The sequence below is a fragment of the Capricornis sumatraensis genome, chromosome X (genome assembly GCF_032405125.1).
Source record: "Capricornis sumatraensis isolate serow.1 chromosome X, serow.2, whole genome shotgun sequence".
NCBI lineage: Eukaryota > Metazoa > Chordata > Mammalia > Artiodactyla > Bovidae > Capricornis > Capricornis sumatraensis.
The window spans coordinates 84,284,450-84,308,697 of record NC_091092.1 but is presented as its reverse complement, the minus strand read 5'-3'; the positions used below and the strand labels follow the sequence as shown (position 1 = coordinate 84,308,697).

General features: G+C 38.8%; 1 protein-coding gene across 1 annotated transcript in view; it reads right to left on the bottom strand.

Annotated features, from left to right (window-relative positions):
• RP2 (RP2 activator of ARL3 GTPase) overlaps nucleotides 1-24,248 on the bottom strand; it is a 50,534-nt gene that overhangs the window by 12,001 nt on the left and 14,285 nt on the right. Inside the window, exons 2-3 of the mRNA XM_068963038.1 lie at nucleotides 8,089-8,754; nucleotides 2,783-2,897 (exon numbers count right to left, since the gene is read on the bottom strand). Of these exons, the coding sequence (XP_068819139.1) occupies nucleotides 2,783-2,897; nucleotides 8,089-8,754 (781 nt within the window). The remainder of the gene's footprint in view (nucleotides 1-2,782; nucleotides 2,898-8,088; nucleotides 8,755-24,248) is intronic.

The following is a 24,248-nucleotide window of genomic DNA, read 5'->3' as shown; positions in this document are numbered from 1 at the left end:
TGCATTGCTGAGCCATTTGAAAATAGTAGATATCATAACACTTCAGCATGCATCTCCTATATAAATGACCACAGTACTATTATCATACTTAAGGCTACAACAATAACTCCATAATATCATCTTCAAAATTCCCCAGTTGTCCCCAAAATGACTTTTACAACTTTAGAGTTCACCCCACCCTAATCCAAAATCCAGTTAAGGTTCATTCCTTTCATTTAGTTGTTCAGTTCAGTTCAGTTGCTCAGTCGTTTCTGAATTCTCCAGGCAAGAATACTGGAGTTGCATTCCTTTCTCCAGGTGCTTAATACACATTTATTAACTGAATACATTAAATACTATTGATTTTTCAAATTAGACAAAAAGCATGGGCTGATGAATTTTATAGAGATATTCCTCAGATTATAAAAACAAATTTTAAACAGATGATTTGTGATTACCTAGATGAGAAACTGATTATTACTGTGAGACCATTTGGGGTCCTGGAGAACTGGTCATTTCAAGCTAATGGAAGAGTGCTTCCCTGGTGGCTCAGATGGTAAAGAATCTGCCTGCAATGTAGGAGACCCAGGTTCAATCCCTGACTTGGAAAGATCCCCTGGAGAAGGGAATGGCAACCCACTCCAGTGTTCTTGCCTGGAGAATTCCATGGACAGAGGAGCCTGGTGGGTTACAGTTCATGGGGTCACAAAGAGTTGGACATGACTGAGTGACTAACACATACATGGGAAGCTTCTGGATCATGGGAATATCTAGCAGTCATTCATGATATCCATGTAGATCATACAGTTAGGTAGATTCCAAGATGACTGGGTATGCTGGTCCATGGTTCCAGTGCCAATTTCCTCTCTCCTCTTTTTTTTATTACCACTATGGATCCATGGATTTCTGTTGTTGTTAAATCAACTCCCTTCCTTATTGTGGTTTTTTCCTAGGGCGGCCACACCACGTGGCATGTGGGATCTTAGTTTCCTAAACAGGGATTGAACCTACACTCCCCACTTCATTATGCTTTTGATGCTCAAATTGTCCCAAATTTGACCAGTGGAAATTCCTTGAGATTCCTTTAAACTGACTCCTGTGACCTTTTGACATGGCCTCATTAGTCTCTGACTACTTCCTATGGACATCTCTGATTTTAAAAGCTGTCTATATATTGATTTGCTGAAATTCTTAAAACATCTGTCCATTAGTTTGAGTTCTACTTTTTGCAGGAACAGAACACTTCTTCCATGTGGAATGTTATGTGACTTAAAAACACATACTATGGTTGTTGTTAGAGCAATTCTATGAAATTGCTCTTCACTATTCCACTTCACTAACATTACACGAGCATATAAATCATTAATTAAGGTCTATTCATATGCCCACTTCATCCCTAATCCTTACACTTTCATATGTCTATTACACTTATTATTTGATTGACTTTTCTGAAAGGTGCTAAGGGTTTAAAGATTTATTTTCAAGGTTCCATCAGAATGTTCCTGTATCAATAAGGCTGCATCAAAGGAGCCAGGTCATAATTTCCTATATATAATCTGGGATAGATTCATACATTGGTTAGAGACAGTCTATGCTACTACCAGAGGAGTCACAAAAGTATATAAAATATATTGTATTAATATTTAAGGGCTAAATCACACCCAGCATTAGTTATTAATATTATCCTAACAATCCTCCAATATTTTCCTATAGCTTTTTGCAGTTTATTACAACTTATTTATACATAAAGAGCATATGAATGCAGATGTGCCCCCTTTCCAGGGTATATCCAATCATCATTATGTATTATTATATATTTTGCTCAGGCCAGTCAAGAAAAGCCTGATGAATCTTTAGCAACAACATCCCTGCTCTGACGGATGAACTCTGTCTTCTAGAATCAGGACACCTTCAAATCAAACAGCAACACTTCAGAAGTACACATGAACTCTAGTTCCTCTGTTTGTAGACATATTTCCAGCATCCGAAATTTACTGGTGGCATTTGCCCACTGGGGAAAACAATTCTAATTATGCATAGAAACTTAATCAATCATGTTAAGTACACAGAATGGTATGCCCTTTGATTTATATTTCTTATTTCTTTTCCAGTATGGTCAAAGCACACTCAGTGAAGGCAGAAAGAATCTTTATCAAGTCCTTTATAACTGGCAGCGAGAAAGAAATGGTCACTCACTATAGTATAATAATACAACAATAATAAAATAATAATTAAACATGATAAGATACATAATAATAAAATGTGACTTTCAAGAACTAAGATGATAGAACAGGGGAAGGAAAAAACCTAATGCCCAATGTCTAGTTGCAGGGGGGGTTGCAGATCAGTGGTAAAGCATGTGCTTCACATGTATGAGGTCCCTTCCATCTGTCTATGGGGCTTTCTTGGTGGCTTAGATGGTAAAGAATCTATCTGCAATGTGGAAGACCCAGGTTCAATCCTTGGGTAGAGAAGACCCAAGGGAAGGGAATGGCAACCCATTCCAGTATTCTTGCCTGGAGAATTCCATGGACAGAGGAGCCTGGCAGGCTATAGTCCATGGGGTCAAAAAGAGACATGACTTAGCGACTAACACTTTCACCTTTCACTTCATTAATGTCTAGTTAATTATATATCACATTTTGGATGATGTGACATTTTGACATTTCTGAATGGTAACAGGAAAAACATAAAACAAATGACAAAGAGAAGACAATTTAAGAGAAATACTAAAGGCAAGAGTAAGTCAAATCAGCAGTTTAAGAGAATAACCACAAAAAATATACCAATCATCCAGAAGTACCTTTGTTCAAAAGAGGAAGGAAGTCAGGTGCTTTTTCATGAAAAACCCTTTGAGCATCTTCGGCTTTCATTGACACCTCCTTTGTCTGAACTAGGAAAAAGCCTTTAGCAACCATCTGTGGGAAATAAAATTTCATTCAGATTTTAAAATGACCTGAGGCTAAAACAATGTTTTCCTTCTACAATTTTTCTATATATAATGCAACACAGCACTCTGATTTTCATTTTAGTTAGAACTGTAATTCAGGGTGTTTACTGTAACAAGTTTTCACATACACAAGATTCTTCCTTCCAGATGCATGGTTCTGGTTAAGAATGAGTACTGCTATGCTTACTGTTACAATTAAGAGCCAAAGAAACACAAATTAGCCCTCAAAATTTTAAGCATTATTTAAATTTTTTTGCCTAAAACTAACAAATAGAAGCTTTAGTTTGGTGATAGTGCAAATACCCAATTGAGAGGAGAATGGTTAAATAAATTATGGTACGTTCACATGATAAAATATCATAGTTCATTAAATATAACAAATAATAATGGGGGAAGCTTATATAATAATGTTAATTTTAAAAACCATGATTCAAATTTACATAGTATAGCACAACAATGATAGATTCTGTTTATGGAGCACTTACTATGTATGTGCCAGGCAGTTTTATGTATTCTATATGTATAACATATTTAACCCTCTTACAAGACAGTTATTATTACTCTCATTTTACAGATGAGAAATTAAAGCACAGAGTGGGTAAAACATCTGCCCATGATCACACAACTATTAAGTGACAGAGCTGTGATTTGAATCCCATTAATCTGACTGCTGTTGTTCAGTTGCTAAGTCATGACCATGTTTGCAAGCCCATGGACTGCAGCACGCCAGGCTTCCTTGTCCTTAACTATCTCCCTGGGTTTGCTCAAATGTGATTACAGACTAAATAAATTAAAAATCATTCCTACAAAGATAATTCAAGGTACAGCATAAAAAGTTTATTTCTACTCTATTTCTATAGTTCTTTACAGTGAGTACACATTTTTTTTAAACATGCAAACACAATTTATTGCGTGATAATTTTCATCCATCTTGGGCAAATATTTAGGAATAGGACTGTTCAGTCATATATAAAATGAGTATGCATTAATTTTTAAGATAATTATGAAAACAGTTTTTTAAAATGTAAAATTATGGACAGAGTAACATGGAAACTTATTACCATATGTAAAATAGATAGTCAATGGGAATTTGCTGTATGTCTTACGAAACTCAAACAGGGGTTCTGTATCAACTTAGTGGGGTGGAATGGGGAGGGAGATGGGAGGAAGGTTCAAAAGGGAGGGGATATATGTATACCTGGGGCTGATTCTCGTTGAGGTTTGACAGAAAACAACAAAATTCTGTAAAGCAATTATCCTTCAATTAAAAATAAATAGATTTTTTAAAAATGCAAAGTGACTCAATTAAAGCCTATTGAAAGTTTTAATCATAAAAGTAACAAATAAGCTCAATATAGAACATTAAGAAAAAAAAACAGAAACAAAGAAATATTGACCAAACTGCCACTACTCAAAGATGCCACTGCTGTAATAAGTACACCTTCTTTTTTGGGCCGTGCCACGTGGCTTGTGGGCTCTTAAAAGTTCCCTAACCAGGGATCAAACCCATGCCCTCTGTAGTGGAAACTCAGAGTCTTAACCACTGGACCACTCCACCAGGGAAGTCCTGGTATACTTCCTTTTACCCTTCCAGTTTTTGTTCCCCCATTACAGAAATAATACAGGTTTTATATAAAATCCATAGAACTAAAAACAAGAAAAGAAAACTCTGCTCTTAATCCACTTCCTAAGAAGAACCACAACTATTAACATTTTAGTATATATAACTTTCCAGACTTATCTACTTAAAAAAATCAGATACATAATATTCTACAAATTTTCACTTACTTAGTTATAAACATTTTCCAACTATTCTACTATAAAATCAGTTTTAATGTTTGATAGTATTTCATTCTATGGCTACATTATTCCATACCATTTCATCAAATTGGATTCAAACTCAAATCCTTTTTTAGAGCCCTCAATGCTGCCTCAGAAATAAAAAGAAACACCCATTTAAAAAGTAGAAGAAAATTACATAAACATCACTGCCAGATGATGACTGCAAAGTTACTTAAAATATCAGAAACAATCCTACATCTGTTTCTAATTCCCTAGACTGCTCATTACCTCTCATTTTATAGTCAGATACATAAACTGACAAAAAATAAAATGATTAATTCAAAATACCATTACCTAAAAACAAATAATGCACTATGAAACTAGTATATCTAGTTTGATATTTCACTGCAGACATGTGAAGAAACTGTTTCATGAAAATTCTACTTTTAAAGACTTGAAAGTAGCAGTAACTACCCAACTTAAATTATCCAATACTTTACTTCCCAGATGGTGCAGTCGTAAAGAACTCGCTCACCAATGCAGAAATAGGAGACGTGGGTTCGATCCCTGGGTCAGGAAGATCCCCTAGAGGAAAAAATGGCAACCCACTCCAGTGTTCTTGCCTGGACAATTTCATGGACAGAGGAGTCTGGTGGGTTACAGTCTATGGGGTCACAAAGAGTCGGATATGACTGAGCCCGTATGCATGTGGTTACTTCCAAACAACTCAAACTACTTTTACTTTAATTTATCCTATGCATATCTGTGATGCAGTTAAGAGCCAGCAGGAAATCTGATTTTTAGATGAGAAAATTGAGGCTCCAGTGATGCCATCCAACCATCTTGGATGACAGAGGACGAGATGGTTGGATGGCATCACTGACTCAATGGACATGAATTTGAGCAAACTCTGGGACATGGTGAAGGACAGGGAAGCCTGGCATGCTGCAGTCCATGGGGTCCCAAAGAGTTGGACATGACTGAGTGACTGAACAACAAGAATTTCTCTTGACTCCTATGAAATGTGTTTTCTGGTTTACCCAGTTTTTCTAGACTTCCTACTCTCTCAAGTTTTATACTTTCTATCTCAAAAAACTATTATAATAGCTTTAATTTATAAAAACAGTATGAAAAACATTCTGTGCTACTCCTCAGGTTTAACAAAACCAGAGCTAGAGATCACAGTTTTAGTCTAAGCTGTTTTAAGACATTTGTGTTATGATATGGGAAGACTCAAGTTTTATTTTTTTCCATCTCAGCACTAACTAGCTTCTACACATATTTTCTAAGGAACTCTAGCTTCATTAAAAAAAAAAAAACTATGTAATCTCTCTCTTAATATATAAGTCACTGATCTTTCAGCATGTTGTGATACCCTGTTCACATGTACTCGGCATTTTCTTCATTTTGTTCTCTTTATTCTGTGATTTCAGAATTAGTTAGGATAACTCTAGCCAAAAAGTTCCATGGTTCTTCCTTCTAGGCTGGAGGGTAGTATCTGTTTTGCCTTCACACACTTTTGGTCACATTTCTACTCCACGAGGCATTTACAAACTTTCCTTTACCTCTGAGGCAGCATAACAGTATCATGCTTAAGGGTTAAGACTATGGTCTACAAAGCCAAACTCCCTGGATTTAAATCATGGCTCTGCTGCTTACCAGCAAGTGACCTCTTGCTGGTTACTTACTTTCTCTGTGACTCAATTTCTTATCTGTATAAAGAGGAACAATGGCACCTATTTCATAGGTTATTCTGAATTAAGTGAGTTAATTCACTTAAATACTATATAATAAACACTATATAAATGTTAGCTATTATTATTATTGTCATCATTTTAATTTTTGTTATTGTTGCATTTTTATTTCAGTTATTCTGTAATCCAGAAGGCTATATAAAGAACACAAATCTTTCTGGTCAGGTTACTTTCAAGTGCACACAACCTGTCATTTCACATATCAGATACCAAGTTAAAAGGTTAAGAATGTCTGATGACTCATGAAGAATGACAGTGTTTGCTTCGATGGCTTTTTTCTTTAAACATATTATACATTTTTTATGTTCTCTTTGAACTATCAACCAAAAAGGAGTTTAACCTGAATAATTACTTCTTTTGAAAACTGTATGTAGATTTTTTTAAAAAATCACCATACAGTATAATGAAAATGTTTACCTCAGATGTTGGATTAACATGTGATTAGACAGCTCAAAGGCCAGAGCACTTTTTCTACATCTCACCAGATCCATAGCACATGTTTATCAGATTGGCATAATCAAAAAGAAAATATCAAATTCTTAAGATTATACTTGGCTTCAGTTGTTTGGAAAACTGGACCTCAGATATACTTTGTAGATTTCAGACATGGGCTTTCTACATTGTGGAATGTATAAGCTTCAGAGAAGCAGTCACTTGTAGTTGTTTTTCCTTTTCCTAAAACCATTCTTTTTGACAGAAATGTTACAACTTAAAAAAATCCATTCAAAAAGAGTTTTCTGTTTACCTCTCCATTTCTGGAAGTTTGATTTTCAAATTCAAAGAGACTTCCTGAAGAAAGCTTGATTAATGGATAATCAATACATCCTACTGCTGCCTCCCCATTGGAGCACCCACCAACCAGGAATTACTACTTCTGGAATTCCTAACCTCCAGATTCTCGCTTATTTCTCAAGTGAAAGTTGCTACCCAAAGAACCCTTCTCTACTCCTGAATGCACTAAAAGCCCCTGATCATGAGCCTACAACCTCTGGTGTCCCAGCTGCCACCTCATTCTACCACACTAACTTCCTCTTCATGGCAATAGGGCAAAGGGAAGTAAGGAAAGTAATGTGGAGGTTGCTCTCACAGTCAAAACAAGCTCCAAAAGGTGATTTTCTAAATGTCTTTCCCACACCCTAAACAATTAAAAACTCCAGATAAATTTCCCCAGTAACTAATTATAAAAGGTCATGCTTCACTTTGTAGTACTACTTTTGTGATAAAGAATGGAAATTATTTCAGGGAAGATAATTTTGTCTGTGTATCTCTCCTCCCAGCATATATTACATTTCATCAGCTCTAAACTTCCATCAATTGTAAGACGCATTTCAGAGAAGCAAAACTGGAAAACAAAGGTATATCCTATAATCAATGAAATATGGTAACAGTAACTTCCACATAATGAGTGCTTAACGGATGCTTCCTGAATTAATTATGTTTTTAAAGTTTCTTTGGTTAAGCATTTGAGGCCTAACTTCAGATAAATCCATAGTGGGCAGAGGACTATAATTTAAGGATTGCCTGTATTTCTAATAGCCAATTTGAAAAGAATGGATGTTCTCCAGGAAGTGGTTTGTTCCTATATAGGTGTATGTCTGTTTCAGTTCTCTCTCTTCTCCTTACCTCATCAATTAGTTTTCTGGCATTTGCTATAGTATAATCACCAGCAAATAATACCACTAAGCATGACTCATCACTGCTCTTCTGTCTCTGACCCCGGGACACTGGAACGATACTTCTACTGGCTTCTGTGGAAATGCGGACAGCTTTGAGCTCTTCGGTAGTAGGTAGAGGAATATGGTCCTGAACGACAGCATCTTCTGGAAGAAGGCTCCAGTTGCGTTCTCCTGACACAGGTGTAAAGTCATGAATGTTACTCCAGGTATTATTGAAGATACTGAGCCCGGCATCTTTGAACTGGAAAGCTAATTCAGGGTAGTACCATTGAAAACAGCTAAACTTGATATTTGTGGAAGACTCAATAATGGGCTGAGTGGCGCAGCACAAGAAGACTTCCAGCTTTCTACAGTCCCGCACACGAAACTGTTGGCAGGCTAATGCACACTTACAATCTCTGCAATTCCGGAAAAACACGCTGCCTTTCACGGGTCCCAGAAAAACAACACAGTTAGTACAGTCATCAATAGTAACGGTAGCAGAATGATCAAAAATATAGATATTACAGTTCTCACAGTCTTGAATGAGAAATTGTTGTCCTGCCACTTTCCCAGGTAAGCGACCTACTGTTACATCCTTCAGTCCACTGAACATGTAGTCTTTCAGATCAACCTGTAGGAACAAAACACAGACCTTCAGTATTATTAACATTATTCAGCAAACATTGTCTATTAGGTGTCAGGAACAATTTTTTAAAATGCCAGAACAGAGACTCAAGCCAGGTTTTAATGATCACTGTGTAGTGTTCAGAGCCCAGAGGCTCCAAGGTTTGCCAGCCTGGGAATACACAAGTGGAAAGCCTAGGATCGTGGACATGGGGAGGCCTGCTCACTTTGCCAGCAGGGATACAATCAAGTACAGAGCTAAGGACACACAGAAAACGAATCAGTCATCTTTACTCTCCCCAGGTGGGGTCTATACACTCCTGGCTCCTTCCTAGGAGCCTCATAAATACAGGGAAAGAAAAAAGATCACAAATAACCACACAGACAGATTGTAGAGCCCTGACATACTCTGTCTCCAGGACACCTGCTTCCTGGGAGACATGTCTGGTTGATGTGGGTGGGGGTGACGGCACAAACTTTTCTTAGAACCAGACCTGGCAGTTTCCTACACAGGGTTCCAGTGAGCTTACATATGCTGAGTACCCAGTCCCCAAAGTAGAAAGCTACCTTTGGGTTCTAGTCATTGAAACCATGGGAGGAGGTCAATCAGTCCAATCTCTTGGTGGGGCAGTCAGGCACATCTACCCATCTCTCAAACTGGTAGGTTCTGGCTAACCTAGTGGATACAGTGGGGCAACTAAGAGCTGCAGGGCCTTTTATGATACCCTAAACTGGGTAGGACTTATGAAGAAAATGGCCTTCCTAGTCCTTGGGAACTCAGCTAGGAGTCCCAGAAGACCTACTTCATTTGACATTCACTTGAAAGATTTTCAGAGCCCTACATGGTGCCTAGAAGGGAAGGAACAATTTTTAATGATAAAATAATACATTCCAACTCTTACTGACTTTGCAACATAGTGAGAAAATAAACATGACAAATTTTTTTTAATAAATAAATAAAAGGCATGGGAGGGAAAAGGGAGAGGAAACTGTTATAGATAAAGAAAGGCTCAAGGACAAACCAACCAAACAATGTGTGGACACTGCTGGATCCTGTTTCAATATATCAACTGTAAAAGTAATTTTTAGAAACAATTGGGGAAATTCTCATACATAGACACTACATATTGGATGATATTAAGTAATATTTCAGCTTTGACCCTTTTCTTTTTCTGATGCTTCACTTAAAAAAAAAAACCTGTTTCTTTAAAACTTCTGAATTTGGAAATACACCCAGATTGGAATATGCTTCTCTTTTCTTCTATAAACTGATGCCTCGGGTCTTACTTTCTAAACCCCAACTGATTTCTGCAATGTGCTACAGAAAATGGAAGAACGTGAAGGCATAAGAGTCATTGTATGTTAGAATTTGTATCTACAAATTTGATTCAAACATTTATTAAGCTACTCCTACAACATAATTTTTTTCCCAAATTTCACCATTTCTAGCTTTAGGTATTTTAAACTAAAACCCACAGAATCTTTTAAACAGTATACCTGGAATCTGTCACATTATCTTTTTTTTTCCTTTTTTTAAATTAGTTTTTTATTTTTTTAATTTTAAAATCTTTAATTCTTACATGCGTTTCCAAACATGAACCCCCTTCCCACCTCCCTCCCCATAACATCTCTGTGGGTCATCCCCATGCACCAGCCCCAAGCATGCTGTATCCTGCATCGGACATAGACTGGTGATTCAGTTCTTACATGATAGTATACATGTTAGAATGCCATTCTCCCAAATCATCCCACCCTCTCCCTCTCCCTCTGAGTCCAAAAGTCCGTTATACACATCTGTGTCTTTTTTCCTGTCTTGCATACAGGGTCGTCATTGCCATCTTTCTAAATTCCATATATACGTGTTAGTATACTGTATTGGTGTTTTTCTTTCTGGCTTACTTCACTCAGTATAATCGGCTCCAGTTTCATCCATCTCATCAGAACTGATTCAAATGAATTCTTTTTAATGGCTGAGTAATACTCCATTGTGTATATGTACCACAGCTTTCTTATCCATTCATCTGCTAATGGACATCTAGATTGTTTCCATTATCTTTTAAATTTTAGCTGACCTCTCAAAATACAGTCATTAAAAGACCATTTTGATTTCTCCAAATTACTTTGAAATCTACTTGCACTGTCTTACCTCTTTGTGAATATTAAGTTTCAGGCAAAACTATTCATGTAGCAGAAACAGGCTCCCATAGGTATAGTACATCAAAAACTTCATTATGTACAAAGGAATAATTTAATCACCTTAATCATTTGCAAACTAGCTTAAAGTGACTTATTCAGTATTACACAATAACTGTTGTACTCATTTGGTTTTACACAATGTACTAGAAGAAATATTGGTCTGTAGCATGAGGCAACAAAAGAGGCACCTCTTTTCTAGTCTCAATTTGGTCACCTATAAGCAACATGAATGAAAAAGGCACTTTAACTTTCTAGATCTTCAGTCACTCACCCATTCAGTCTCCTGAACACCCAATAAGAGCCAGACATTGTTTTAAGCACGAAAATGAATATGGCCAGTTTTTTCCATAAAAGGACTGAACACTAACTAAACAAATAATTTTAAAACAACCTGGCTGATGTTATGGGAGTCTGGGGGTAAAAGGATACATATATACGTATGGCTGAGTCCCTTCACTGTTCACCTGAAACTATCACAGCATCATTAATTGGTTATACTCCAATACAAAATTAAAAGTTATAAATAAATAAATTGGACATCTGAATTTTTTGGGAAAAAAACAATAAAATAACATGGCTGGGTAATGAGAGATGCCCAGAATATTCTGGAAATACAGAGAAGCAACACCAGGGGTAGGGAAGGTAGGGGTATAAGACTTCCTATTTAAAGTGAGAATGAATAAGCTGAAGTTCACCAGGTAAAAGGGATGGGAGTAAAGGATCTCCCTTCCCTTATCAGGCAAAAACGAAAGAAATGAAACAAAATAACTCTTCAGGGAGTGTGAGGAAAATGGAAAGTGGTTTGGTGTTACCAGTGAAACTGTAATAGGAGCAAATAAAGCTAGAGAGAAAGGCAGGGGCCATATTATGAAACTTGGAAGTGATCTATGGGTAATAAGGTACCACAAAAGGAAATAAATAAGCAAAATTTACATTTTAGGATGATTATTCTGGTAAGAATAAAGACAAATGGCATGGGGATTGGAGTTCAGTTCAGTTTCAGTTCAGTAGCTCAGTCGTGTCCGACTATTTGAGAACCCATGAACTGCAGCACACCAGGCCTCCCAGTCCATCACCAACTCCTGGAGTTTACTCAAACTCATGTCCATTGAGTCAATGATGCCATCCAACCATCTCATCCTCTGTTGTCCCCTTCTCCTCCCACCCTCAATCTTTCCCAGCATCAGGGTCTTTTCAAATGAGTCAGCTCTTCGCATCAGGTGGCCAAAGTACTAGAGTTTCAGCTTCAACATCAATCCTTCCAGTGAACACCCAGGACTGATCTCCTTTAGGATGGACTGGTTGGATCTCCTTGCAGTCCAAGGGACTCTCAAGAGTCTTCTCCAACACCACACTTCAAAAGCATCAATTCCTTGGCGCTCAGCTTTCTTTATAGTCCAACTCTCACATCCATACATGACTACAGGAAAAACCATAGCCTTGACTAGACGGACCTTTGTTCATAAAGTAACGTCTCTGCTTTTTAATATGCTATCTAGGTTGGTCATAACTTTCCTTCCAAGGAGTAAGCGTCTTTTAATTTCATGGCTACAATCATCATCTGCAGTCATTTTGGAGCCCAAAAAAAGGTCAGCCACTGTTTCCACTGTTTCCCCATCTATTTGCCATGAAGTGATGGGGACAAATGCCATGATCTTAGTTTTCTGAATGTTGATTTTTAAGCCAACTTTTTCACTCTCCTCTTTCATTTTCATCAAGAGGCTCTTTAGTTCTTCTTCACTTTCTGCCATAAGGGTGGTGTCATCTGCATATCTGAGGTTATTGATATTTCTCCTGGCAATCTTGATTCCAGCTTGTGCTTCATCCAGTCCAGCGTTTCTCATGATGTACTCTGCATATAAGTTAAATAAGCAGAGTGACAATATATAGCCTTGATGTACTCCTTTTCCTATATGGAACCAGTCCGTTGTTCCATGTCCAGTTCTAACTGTTGCTTCCTGACCTGCATACAGATTTCTCAAGAGGCAGTTCAGGTGGTCTGACATTCCCATCTCTTTCAGAATTTTCCACAGTTTATTGTGATCCACACAGTCAAAGCCTTTGGCATAGCCAATAAAGCAGAAACATGTTTTTCTGGAACTCTCTTGCTTTTTCCATGATCCAGCTGATGTTGGCAATTTGATCTCTGATTCCTCTGCCATTTCTAAAACCAGCTTGAACATCTGGAAGTTCACAGTTCACATATCGCTGAAGCCTGGCTTGGAGAATTTTGAGCATTACTTTGCTAGCATGTGAGATGAGTGCAATTGTGCAGTAGTTTGAGCATTCTTTGGCATTGCCTTTCTTAGGGATTGAATGAAAACTGACTGTTTCCAGTCCTGTGGCCACTGCTGAGTTTTTCAAATTTGCTGACATGTTGAGTGCAGCACTTTCACAGCATCATCTTTTAGGATTTGAAATAGCTCAACTGGAATTCCATCACCTCCACTAGCTTTGTTCGTAGTGATGCTTTCTAAGGCCCACTTGACTTCACATTCCAAGATGTCTGGCTCTAGGTGAGTGGTCACACCATCATGATTATCTGGGTCATGAAGATCTTTTTGTACAGTTCTTCCGTGTATTCTTGTCACATCTTCTTAATATCTTCTGCTTCTGTTAGGTCCATACCATTTCTGTCCTTTATTGAGCCCATCTTTGCATGAAATGTTCCCTTGGTATCTCTCATTTTCTTGAAGATATCTCTAGTCTTTCCCATTCTATTGTTTTCGTTTATTTCTTTGCATTGATCACTGAGGAAGTCTTTCCTATCTCTCCTTGCTATTCTTTGGAGCTCTGCATTCAAATGCGTATATATCTTTCCTTCTCTCCTTTGCTTTTTGCTTCTTTCACAGCTATTTGTAAGGCCTCCCCAGACAGCCATTTTGCTTTTTTGCATTTCTTTTCCATGGGGATGGTCTTGATCCCTGTCTCCTGTACAATGTCACGAACCTCCGTCCATAGTTCATCAGGCACTCTATCAGACCTAGTCCCTTAAATATATTTCTCACTTCCACTGTATAATCATAAGGGATTGGAGAGACGGTTGCAGTCATCCAGAAAGGGCTGGAACTAGATCAGCGGTTAGCAGGGAAGAGGAAGATAGGATGAATTTGAGAAATTGAGGAAGTAGAATCAGCAGATTTAGTAATTCAGTGGCTGTAGGAGGTAAGGCAGAAGGATGAGTCAAACATGATACCTAGCTCTCTAGTCTGGTTTTTCAATCTTTTTGACTACAATCCACATTAGAACATTATCCAGCACAGCCCAGTACACATATATATGAATATTTGCATACACATACCAATGAAATTAAAGTTTCACAAAATAACACTTATGCTTATTTCGTGTTAAATCCCTAATATTTTCTATTATCCCACCCACAGGTTTGAAAAAACACTGCTCTGGTTTATGTGATTGGATGCTGGTGGTGCAGGTAGCGCTAGTCATAAAGTATATGCCTGCAATGCAGGAGACATAAGAGACACGGGTTTGATCCCTGGGTGGGGAAGATCCCTGGAGAAGAGAATGGCAAACTACTCCAGTATTCTTGCCTGGAGAATCCCATGGACAAAGGATGCTGGTGGGCTACAGCCCGTGGAATCACAAAGAGTTGGACACGACTGAAGTGACTTTGCATAGCACAGCACAGTGTCACACACCAAAAAGAAAAAAAAAAGAAAATACAAGAGGCAAAACAGGTTTAAAGTGGGAAGGGGTGTTCAAACAATTCCATTTGTAGGATTTTACAGGTGATGCATACATATACAGGTACAGTGCTCCAGTTTGGTCTCTACCAAGATACCGAACTAGCATAGTTGTTGGCTCCCAACTGCCCAAGATCAATCTCAAATGGACCAAGTAAGAAAAACACTAAGAAAAGGGGAAATGATGAAAAACCCCTGTGGTGGGTGTGAAAGATAAAACAGAAAAGGAAACTCAGATTTCTGCTCTTGCTTCTCCCCCTCCCAAATCTTGAGACAACAATACTTCCCCTACACCTACTGGGACTCAGACTGCTGGTCTAGAATTCCTTGGGAGCAAATTCAGGACAGGGTAAAAACCCTGTGCTTGTGAAGAGCTAAGAAAAAATGGGTGGTGATTAACTTTGATAGTGATTTAGGATCTCTCCAGATCCTCAGAATTAGCAAATTAAAATCTAAGGAGTGTTTTCTAATGCTGCTTCTCAAATATTGATTGGACTAGCAGACCACCCCCAACCCCCGCCACCAAAAACATCTCCTCCCAAATTCCACAATTCTAGGAGATCCAGAATACACAATGAATAAGTTTGAGTTCTAGCATCCAACTAGTAGCGTATACACATGTTTTTCTCTCAAGCACACATGGGAGATTTTTTTAAAACATCATGTACTAGTGTTCAGTTCAGTTCAGTCATTCAGTCGTGTCCAACTCTTTTTTGACCCCATGTATCGCAGCATGCCAGGCCTCCCTGTCCATCACCAACTCCTGGAGTTCACCCAAACTCATGTCCATCGAGTCGATGATGCCATCCAGCCATCTCATCCTCTGTCGTCCCCTTCTCCTCCTGCCCCCAATCCCTCCCAGCATCAGGGTCTTTCCCAATGAGTCAACTCTTCATATCAGGTGGCCAAAGTACTGGAGTTTCAGCTTTAGCATCATTCCTTCCAAAGAACACCCAGGACTGCTCTCCTTTAGGATGAACTGGTTATATCTCCTTGCAGTCAAAGGGACTCTCAAGAGTCTTCTCCAACACCACAGTTCAAAAGCATCAGTTCTTCGGCACTCAGCTTTCTTCACAGTCCAACTCTCACATCCATACATGACCACTGGAAAAACCATAGCCTTGACTAGATGGACCTTTGTTGGCAAAGTAATGTCTCTGCTTTTCAGTGTACTATCTAGGTTGGTCATAACTTTTCTTCCAAGGAGTAAGCATCTTTTAATTTCATGGCTGCAGTCACCATCTGCAGTGATTTTGGAGCCCCCCAAAATAAAGTCTGACACTGTTTCCACTGTTTCCCCATCTATTTGCCATGAAGTGATGGGACCAGATGCCATGATCTTCGTTTTCATGTACTAGTACTAGATCATAAAGAAAGTCTCTATTTTAAATAATAGATAACCTAAAATATTTAGGATTAAATGTTAAAAAACCATCTATGGAATGCACCAAAAATGGTGCTTATATAGCTGCAATAAAAACTCTCCGATTAATGCATTAAATGTCCATCCTAAGAAATTAGACAATAAAAAGTAGAATAAACTGACTTTCTGTAGTAGAAGGAAAAGAGATAAAAATAATATGACTACTGATTTAGAAATCAAATATACAGTAGAAAACATCAGCAAAGCCCCAAATAGGTGTTTATTTTTTTTTGGTGGAGGGTGGGGATCTAAAAATTAGGTAACTTTCTGTCAAGAATGATCAAGAATAAAGAACAAAAACACAAACAGTGGAAGGGGATGGGAATGCGGTCATGGAGCAGGATAATAGAATATTGATCTAGTCAGCAACATGCAAGAGTGGTTGAAGTTGGTTCTGCTTTAGGCCTTAAGCAGGATAAAAAACACTCTGTAGTCTTCAGCTTGTCTCTTGGCACCAGTCCACCTCCCACAGTGGGAATGAGAAGATCTAGAGCAGCAGCAGAGTGCCACCAACAGGTTTTTTTGTTTTTTAAAAAAAGAGCCCAGGAGTTGGTCTGTCTCTACCAAGGCCTCAAACTCAATGAGCAAGGGGAAATCTTCAAGCTTCAGTATGGTTACTCTCACTGTACCAGAAACTCCTTAAAATTTTTATGTAAAAATTTTATGTATTTTTCTGGGGAATTTATTTGGCTTCAAGATCCTGGACAAATTATCTTTGTGTAAGACATAGATAGCAAGTTCAAAAGTCTGCAAGCATTATTTATCTCAGAATTAAGTAGGAAACAAACCACTGTTTGGATAAAGATAAAAAATAAAACAGTTAATACTTCTTAAAGGAATTCAGCTATTTTTTTGGCATGGGAAATGACTTATGATATATTATAAACACAGAGTATTTAACATACAGAAATTTCAACTATATTAATTATAATATAACTAGTACTATATCACTAGTGTAGTTAAGACTTGTTGCAAATGCAGAAAGAAAATCTATCCTTAACTTCAAAAATACTGAGCTGCTGTTTTAGGCTTGGGCTGCATTATGGACTGAATGTGTTGTCTCAAAATTCATGCCTTGAAGCTCTAATCCCTTGATGTGATGGTATTTGGAGGTGGGGACTTTGGAGGTAATTAGGTTTGTTTGGTGGTTTAGTCACTAAGTCCTGTCTGACTCTTGTGACCCCATGGACTGTAGCCTGCCAGGCTCCTCTGTCCATGGGATTTTCCAGGCAAGAATACTAGAGTGGATTGCCATGTCCTTCTCCAGGGGATATTCCCAGCCCAGGAATCAAACCCAGGTTTCCTGCATTGCAGGCAGATTCTTTACCGACTGAGCTATGAGGGAAGCCCAACTAGGTTTAGAGGAGGTCATGAGGGAGGAGCCCTCAGGATGGAATTAATGCCCTTATAAGAAGAGATGCAGGCAGGCACTGAGGAAAAGAAGGGCATGTGAATACACAGGAAAATGGCAGCTAACTACAAGTAGGAAGAGGGCTTTCACCAGTGAGAAATACAGAACTCTTGGCACGCTGCAAGCCCATTCAAATCCTTGCACTAAGTAACTTGACCAAACTCTAGCAAGGCTTCTAGTAGCACAAGGCTATGTCCTATTAAAATGTCTGCCTGAGAAAGCTCAACCTTACATGAACATTTACTATTTGTTCTAGCCAATATCTGATGATAGGCCCGTGACCTCCCTTTCTTAGAACATTTACTGAAAAGGGCTTACAATTGTGACTGTATTCCTTACTAGAAGTGTCTTTCTCAAGGACCAGAGAGCCACTGCTACGAAATGTAATTATTAGGAAGGACAGGGTCTCTGTTTACCAGTCTCTGTGGGAAGATAAGATCTTAACTTCTAAATTGCCAGCTAACAAACATGGCTGGCCTATTCTCATTTACAAGGACCAACTTTGTAATTTTTCACTTCTCTGACTCTACTGAGGCCCTGCTCTTCCCCCATCCCTCATTCTCTCTTAAATGGCTTAAATCACTGCTGCACAAATTGGAATGGAACTCAGCTGTTTCCCCTGTCAGGAGTTACTGAACAAGATCTGTTTTCACTGCTTTAACTAATGTCCAGCAGTATTTATCTCTGACACCAGACACTGCATCTGCTGGCACCTTGATTTTGTACCTCCCAGCCTCCAAAACTGTGCAAAATAAATCTCTGTTGTTTAAGCCACCCAGTCTATGGTATCTTGTTATAATGGTCTGAGTAGACTAAGGCTGGCTGCCATAAGAAAATAATACAGACTGGTTAAGTTAAAAAACAGAAATTTATTTTTCACAATTCTGGAGGCTGGGAAGTACAAAATCAAGGTGCCACTGGGGTTGGTTTCTGGAGAGACCTCTCTTTTTGTCTTTTGGATGGTTGCCTTTTTGAATTATCCTTACATGGTCTTTCCTGGGTGAGTGCAGGGTAAGCTTTCTGATGTCTCTTCTTATAAGAGTACTAATCTTGTCAGATCAGGGTCCCACCTTTATGACCTCATTTAACTTTAATTATTTCCTTAGAGGCCCCATCTTCAAATAAAATCAACCATACTGGGAGTTAGGAATTCAACATATGAATTTGGAGGTGGGGGTGGGGAACCACAAACAATCAGTCTATAACAGCTGCTAATGCTGAGGAATTAAATGTAATTTACTATTCTAAGTATTTCACCTGGACACTTCAGTTCTCACATTCATTCAGAAATTAATCCTATAGCTAAAGAGTTCTATAGTATAAAGTTATTTGGACTATCAATATGATCTACAAAAAAAGAAATTTAGGATTTATGTTGCTGTACTTACTTTCTCAACAATTCCTGAAAGCTCTTCAAAACAAAAAGTGATAAACAACTTAAAGTTTAGTACTGTAATACTTTTACAAAAGTTACTAGTCCTCAAAGTACCCCAAATGACAAACACAAAAGTTCAAGTTTTTAAACTACTTTTTCACAAGAATTACTTATGAAGTGAGGTTAGTTTAATCCATATTTCTAACTACAAGCTTTGAAACGTAGTGGATATACTCTCAAAATCAAAGAAACATTTCAGGAATTGGGATTCCCCAGATACAGCTACTAAACAAAGGAAAATATTATTTTCCTGACTGAAAACAAAAGTGAACATATTATTTTTTTACTGAGCCGTTATGGAAATTTTTCATTATTATTCAACTCCACAGTTAAATTTCCATAGTAGTCTGAGATGAAATAATGGAATTTGTTAGTTTCAGTGGAAATCTGGTCTTGGTAGAAGCTCAAAATAAAACTCAGGAGTATAAGAAGCATTACATAGGTACCAGGCACCATTTAAATGCTTTATAATCATTCACTCAATCCTCATAAAAACCCCTATGAAGGTTGTGTACTATTGAGGCAGGCCTGGGACCTGGGACCCTTTGCTGCAGTGCTGCAATGCTTGTACCTAGACACACGTTTCCTCCAGCAACAAAATACAAAGAAACTACACGGGACTAAAAAATAACTGCATGCAAGCTCAGTTCAGTTCAGTTCAGTCGCTCAGTCGTGTCCGACTCTTTGCGACCCCATGAATCGCAGCACGCCAGGCCTCCCTGTCCATCACCAACTCCCGGAATTCACTCACACTCACATCCATCGAGTCAGTGATGCCATCCAGCCATCTCATCCTCTGTCGTCCCCTTCTCCTCCTGCCCCCAATCCCTCCCAGCATCAGAGTCTTTTCCAATGAGTCAACTCTTCACATGAGGTGGCCAAAGTACTGGAGTTTCAGCTTTAGCATCAGTCCTTCCAAAGAACACCCAGGACTGATCTCCTTTAGGATGAACTGGTTTTATCTCCTTGCAGTCCAAGGGACTCTCAAGAGTCTTCTCCAACACCACAGTGCAAAAGCATCAATTCTTCAGCACTCAGCTTTCTTCACAGTCCAACTCTCACATCCATACATGACCACTGGAAAAACCATAGTCTTGGCTCAGTTAGGGCAAATTCTGGACCCAAAAGATACAAAGAGACCAAAAAACTCAACTGCCACTTTTGAAGAGCCTGCAGCAAAAACAGGGTGTGTCAAGAGCAAAAGCAGGATACTGCAGCATGCTGTCTGCACATGACACCACCTCATGAGTGGGCAAAACACCTAAGCCACCCCTCCAGCCTGACCCCTAGACACACTCCTACACTCATCTCATATAAGGAACAAGCTTGCTGCCACCCCCAGCAGGGAGTGAACAAGCAAGGGGATCTGCTGTTTGTTCTTGCACCACTCTGCTGCTGCAGCAGGGGACCTGGTAAAGCCTTGCCTGAGTTTCTTGTCTGTTGTTGTTCAGTCACTCAGTCTTGTCTGACTCTGTGAGTCCATGGATGCAACATGCCAGGCTTCCCTGTCCTTCACTATCTCCCAGAGTCTGCTCAAAGTCATGTCCATTGAATCGGTGATACTATCTAACTATCTCATCCTCTATCAGCCCCCTCTTCTGCCCTCAATCTTTCCCAGCATCAGGGTCTTTTCCAATGAGTCGGTTCTTTGCATCAGCTGGCCAAAATATTGGAGCTTCAGATTTAGCATCAGTCCTTCAAATGAGTATTCAGGGTTGATTTCCTTTAGGATTAACTGGTTTGATCTCCTTGCTGTCCGAGGGACTCTCAAGAGTCTTCTCCAATAGCACAGTTGAAAAGCATCAATTCTTTGGGGCTCAGACTTCTTTACTGAGATGGACTTCTTTTCAGTCCATCTCTCAAATCTGTTCTTGTCTGGACTCTAGTCAATTGCTATTGATTGGGGTAGGCCAAGAACCCTAGTCTGTAACACTATCAATATAATTATCTCTATTTTACAGATGAGAAAATTGAGGTACCCAGAGGCTAAATAACCTGGCCAAGGTGACACAGTAAGTGCTTGCTTAAACTGAGACTCAGATTTAGGCAGTATGGCTCCTAAGTACATTCTCTTGGCTGCATCTTCAATTCAACCATATTTAAATAGAAACCAATCTTTACTATGTGAATAGATCAATGCAACAGAATAGAATTCAAAAATAGACTTATGTATACACTGACAAGAGTGTGAAGCCAATTCAATAGAGGTCAGTCTTTTCAACAAATAGTGCTGGAACAATTAGACACCTATATGTAAAAAAATAAAAAGTATCTCTGGGACTTCCCTGGTTCTCCAGTGGTTAGGACTCTATGCTTCCACTGCAGGAGGCATGGGTTTGATCCCTGGTTGGGACCTGAATGCTGCAAGGTGTGGCCAAAAAGTAAAAAGCACCTCCCATATCTTGTATCATATTTAATAAATAACCAAAATGGATCAGAGAACCTAAATATAAAACCAAATTATAAAATTCTAAAAGAAAACAGATGAGAAAATCTTTATAATTTGGTTAGGCAAAGATTTCCTAGATGTGAAACTAAACATGATTGATAAAAGAAAAAAGTAAGGGACTTCCCTAGTGGTATAGTGGCTGGGACTTCGCTCCCAGTGCAGACGGCCTGAGTTTGATCCTTGATCAGGGAACTGGATCCCATGTGCCATAACTAAGATCTGGAGCAGCCAAGTAAATTAAATAAATATTAAAGACAGAAAAAATTGAAAATTGGACTTTTATCAAAATTGAAACTCTTCTTCAAAATATATCAAGAGAAGACACCTCATTATTTGAGGGGAAAATATTTGCAAGACACACATTATAAGGGACTTGTATCCAGGATATGTAAAAAAAAAATTCTCAAAACTCAATAATTACAAAACAATCCAGTAAAAAAAAAATGGGCAAAAGATTTTAATAGACACGTCACCAAAGAAAATATAGAGATGGCAGATAAGTAAATGAAAAATGCTCAACATAATTAGTCATTTGTTGTTTTCAGTCACTCAGCTGTGTCCAACTCTTTGCAACCCCATGGACTGCAACATGCCAGGCTTCCCTGTCTGTCACCAACTCCCGGAGCTTGCTCAAACTCATGTCCATCGAGTCAGTGATGCCATTTATCCATCTCAACCTCTGTCGACCCCTTCTCCTCCTGCTTTCAATCTTTCCCAGCATCAGGGTCTTTTCCAATGAGTCAGTTCTTCACATCAGGTGGCCAAAGTATTGGAGCTTCAACTTCAACATCAGTCCTTCCAAGGAATATTCAGGACTGATTTCCTTTAGGATTGACTGGTTTGATCTCCTTGCAGTCCAAGGGAATCTCAAGAGTCTTCTCCAACACCACAGTTCAGAAGCATCAATTCTTTGGTGCTTGGCCTACTTTACCATCGAACTCTCACATGCATACCTGACTACTAGAAAATCCATAGCTTTGCCTAGATGGACCACTGTCGGCAAAGTAATGTCTCTGTTTTTTACTATGCTGTCTAGGTTGGTCACAGCTTTTCTTCCAAGGAGCATCTGTGTTTTAATATCTTGGCTGCAGTCACCATCTGCAGTGATTTTGGAGCCCCCCAAAGTAAAGTCTGTCACTGTTTCCATTGTTTCCCGATCTATTTGCCATGAAGTGATGGGACTAGATGCCATGATCTTAGTTTTCTGAATGTTGAGCATTAAGCCAACTTTTTCACTGTCCTCTTTCACTTTCATCAAGAGGCTCTTTAGTTCCTCTTCCCTTTCTGCCATAAGCGTGGTGTCATCTGCATATCTGAGGTTATTGATATTTCTCCCAGCAATCTTGATTCCAGCTTGTGCGTCATCCAGCCTGGCATTTCCCATGATGTAATCTGCATACAAGTTAAATAAGCAGGGTAAAAATATACAGCCTTGATGTACTTCTTTCCCAATTTTGAACTAGTCCATTTTTCCCAGTCTTGTTCTAGCTGGTGCTTCTTGACCTGCATACAGGTTTCTCAGGAAGCAGGTAAGGTGGTCTGGTACTCCCATCTCTTTAAGAATTTCCCACAGTTTATAGTGATCAACACAAAGACTTTAGCACAGTCAATGAATCAGAAGTAGATGTTTTTCTGGAATTCTCCTGCTTTTTCTATGATCCAACGGATGTTGGAAACTTGATCTTTGGTTCCTCTATCTTTTCTAAATCCAGCTTGAACATCTGGAAGTTCTCAGTTCATGTACTGTTGAAGCCTGGTTTGGAGAATTTTGAGCATTACTTTGCTAGTGTGTGAAATGAGTGCAATTGTGTGGTAGTTTGAACAATCTTTGGCACTGCCTTTCCTTGTAACAGGAATGAAAACTGACCTTTTTCAGTTCTGTGGCCACTGTTGAGTTTTCCAAATTTTCTGACATAATAAATGCAGCACTTTCACTGCATCATCTTTCAGGATTTGAATAGCTCAGCTGGAATTCCATCACCTCCACTAGCTTTGTTTGTAGTGATGCTTCCTAAGGTCCATTTGACTTCACACTCCAGGATGTCTGGCTCTAGGTTGGTGATGACACCATCATGGTTATCTGGGTCATGAAGATTTTTTGGTATAGTTCTTCTGTGTATTCTTGCCACCTCTTTTGAATATCCTCTGCTTCTCTTAGGTCTATATGATTTCTGTCCTTTATTGTGCTCATCTTTGCATGAAATGTGCCTTTAGTATCTCTAATTTTCTTGAAGATATCTTTAGTCTTTCCCAGTCTATTGTTTTCCTCTATTTATTTGCATTGATCGCAGAGGAAGGCTTTCTTATCTGTCCTTGCTATTCTTTGGAACGCTGCAGATGGATATATCTTCCCTTCCCTTTCTCCTTTGCCTTTCGCTTCTCTTCTTTTCTCAGCTATTTGTAAGACCTTCTTAGACAACCATTTTGCCTTTTCTACTTATTTTTCTTGGGGATGGTTTTGATTACCACCTCTTATACAGTGTTACAAATCTCCACCCATAGTTCTTCAGGCATTGTGTCTATCTGATCTAATTCCTTGAATCTATTTGTCACTTTCATTGTGTAATTGAAAGGGATTTGATTTAGGTTGTACCTGAATGGCCTAGCGGTTCCCTACTTTCTTCCATTTAAGTCTGAATTTTGCAATAAGGAGTTCATGATCTGGTCTGAGCCACAGTCAGCTCCCAGTCTTGTTTTTGATGACTGTATAGGGCTTCTCCATCTTTGGCTGCAAAGAAAATAATCAATCTGATTTCAGTATTGACCATCTAGTGATGTCCATGTGTAGAGTCATCTCTTGTGTTAGGAAAGGGTGTTTGCTATGACCAGTGCATTCTCTTGGCAAAATTGTTAGCCTTTGGCCTGCTTCATTTTGTATTTCAG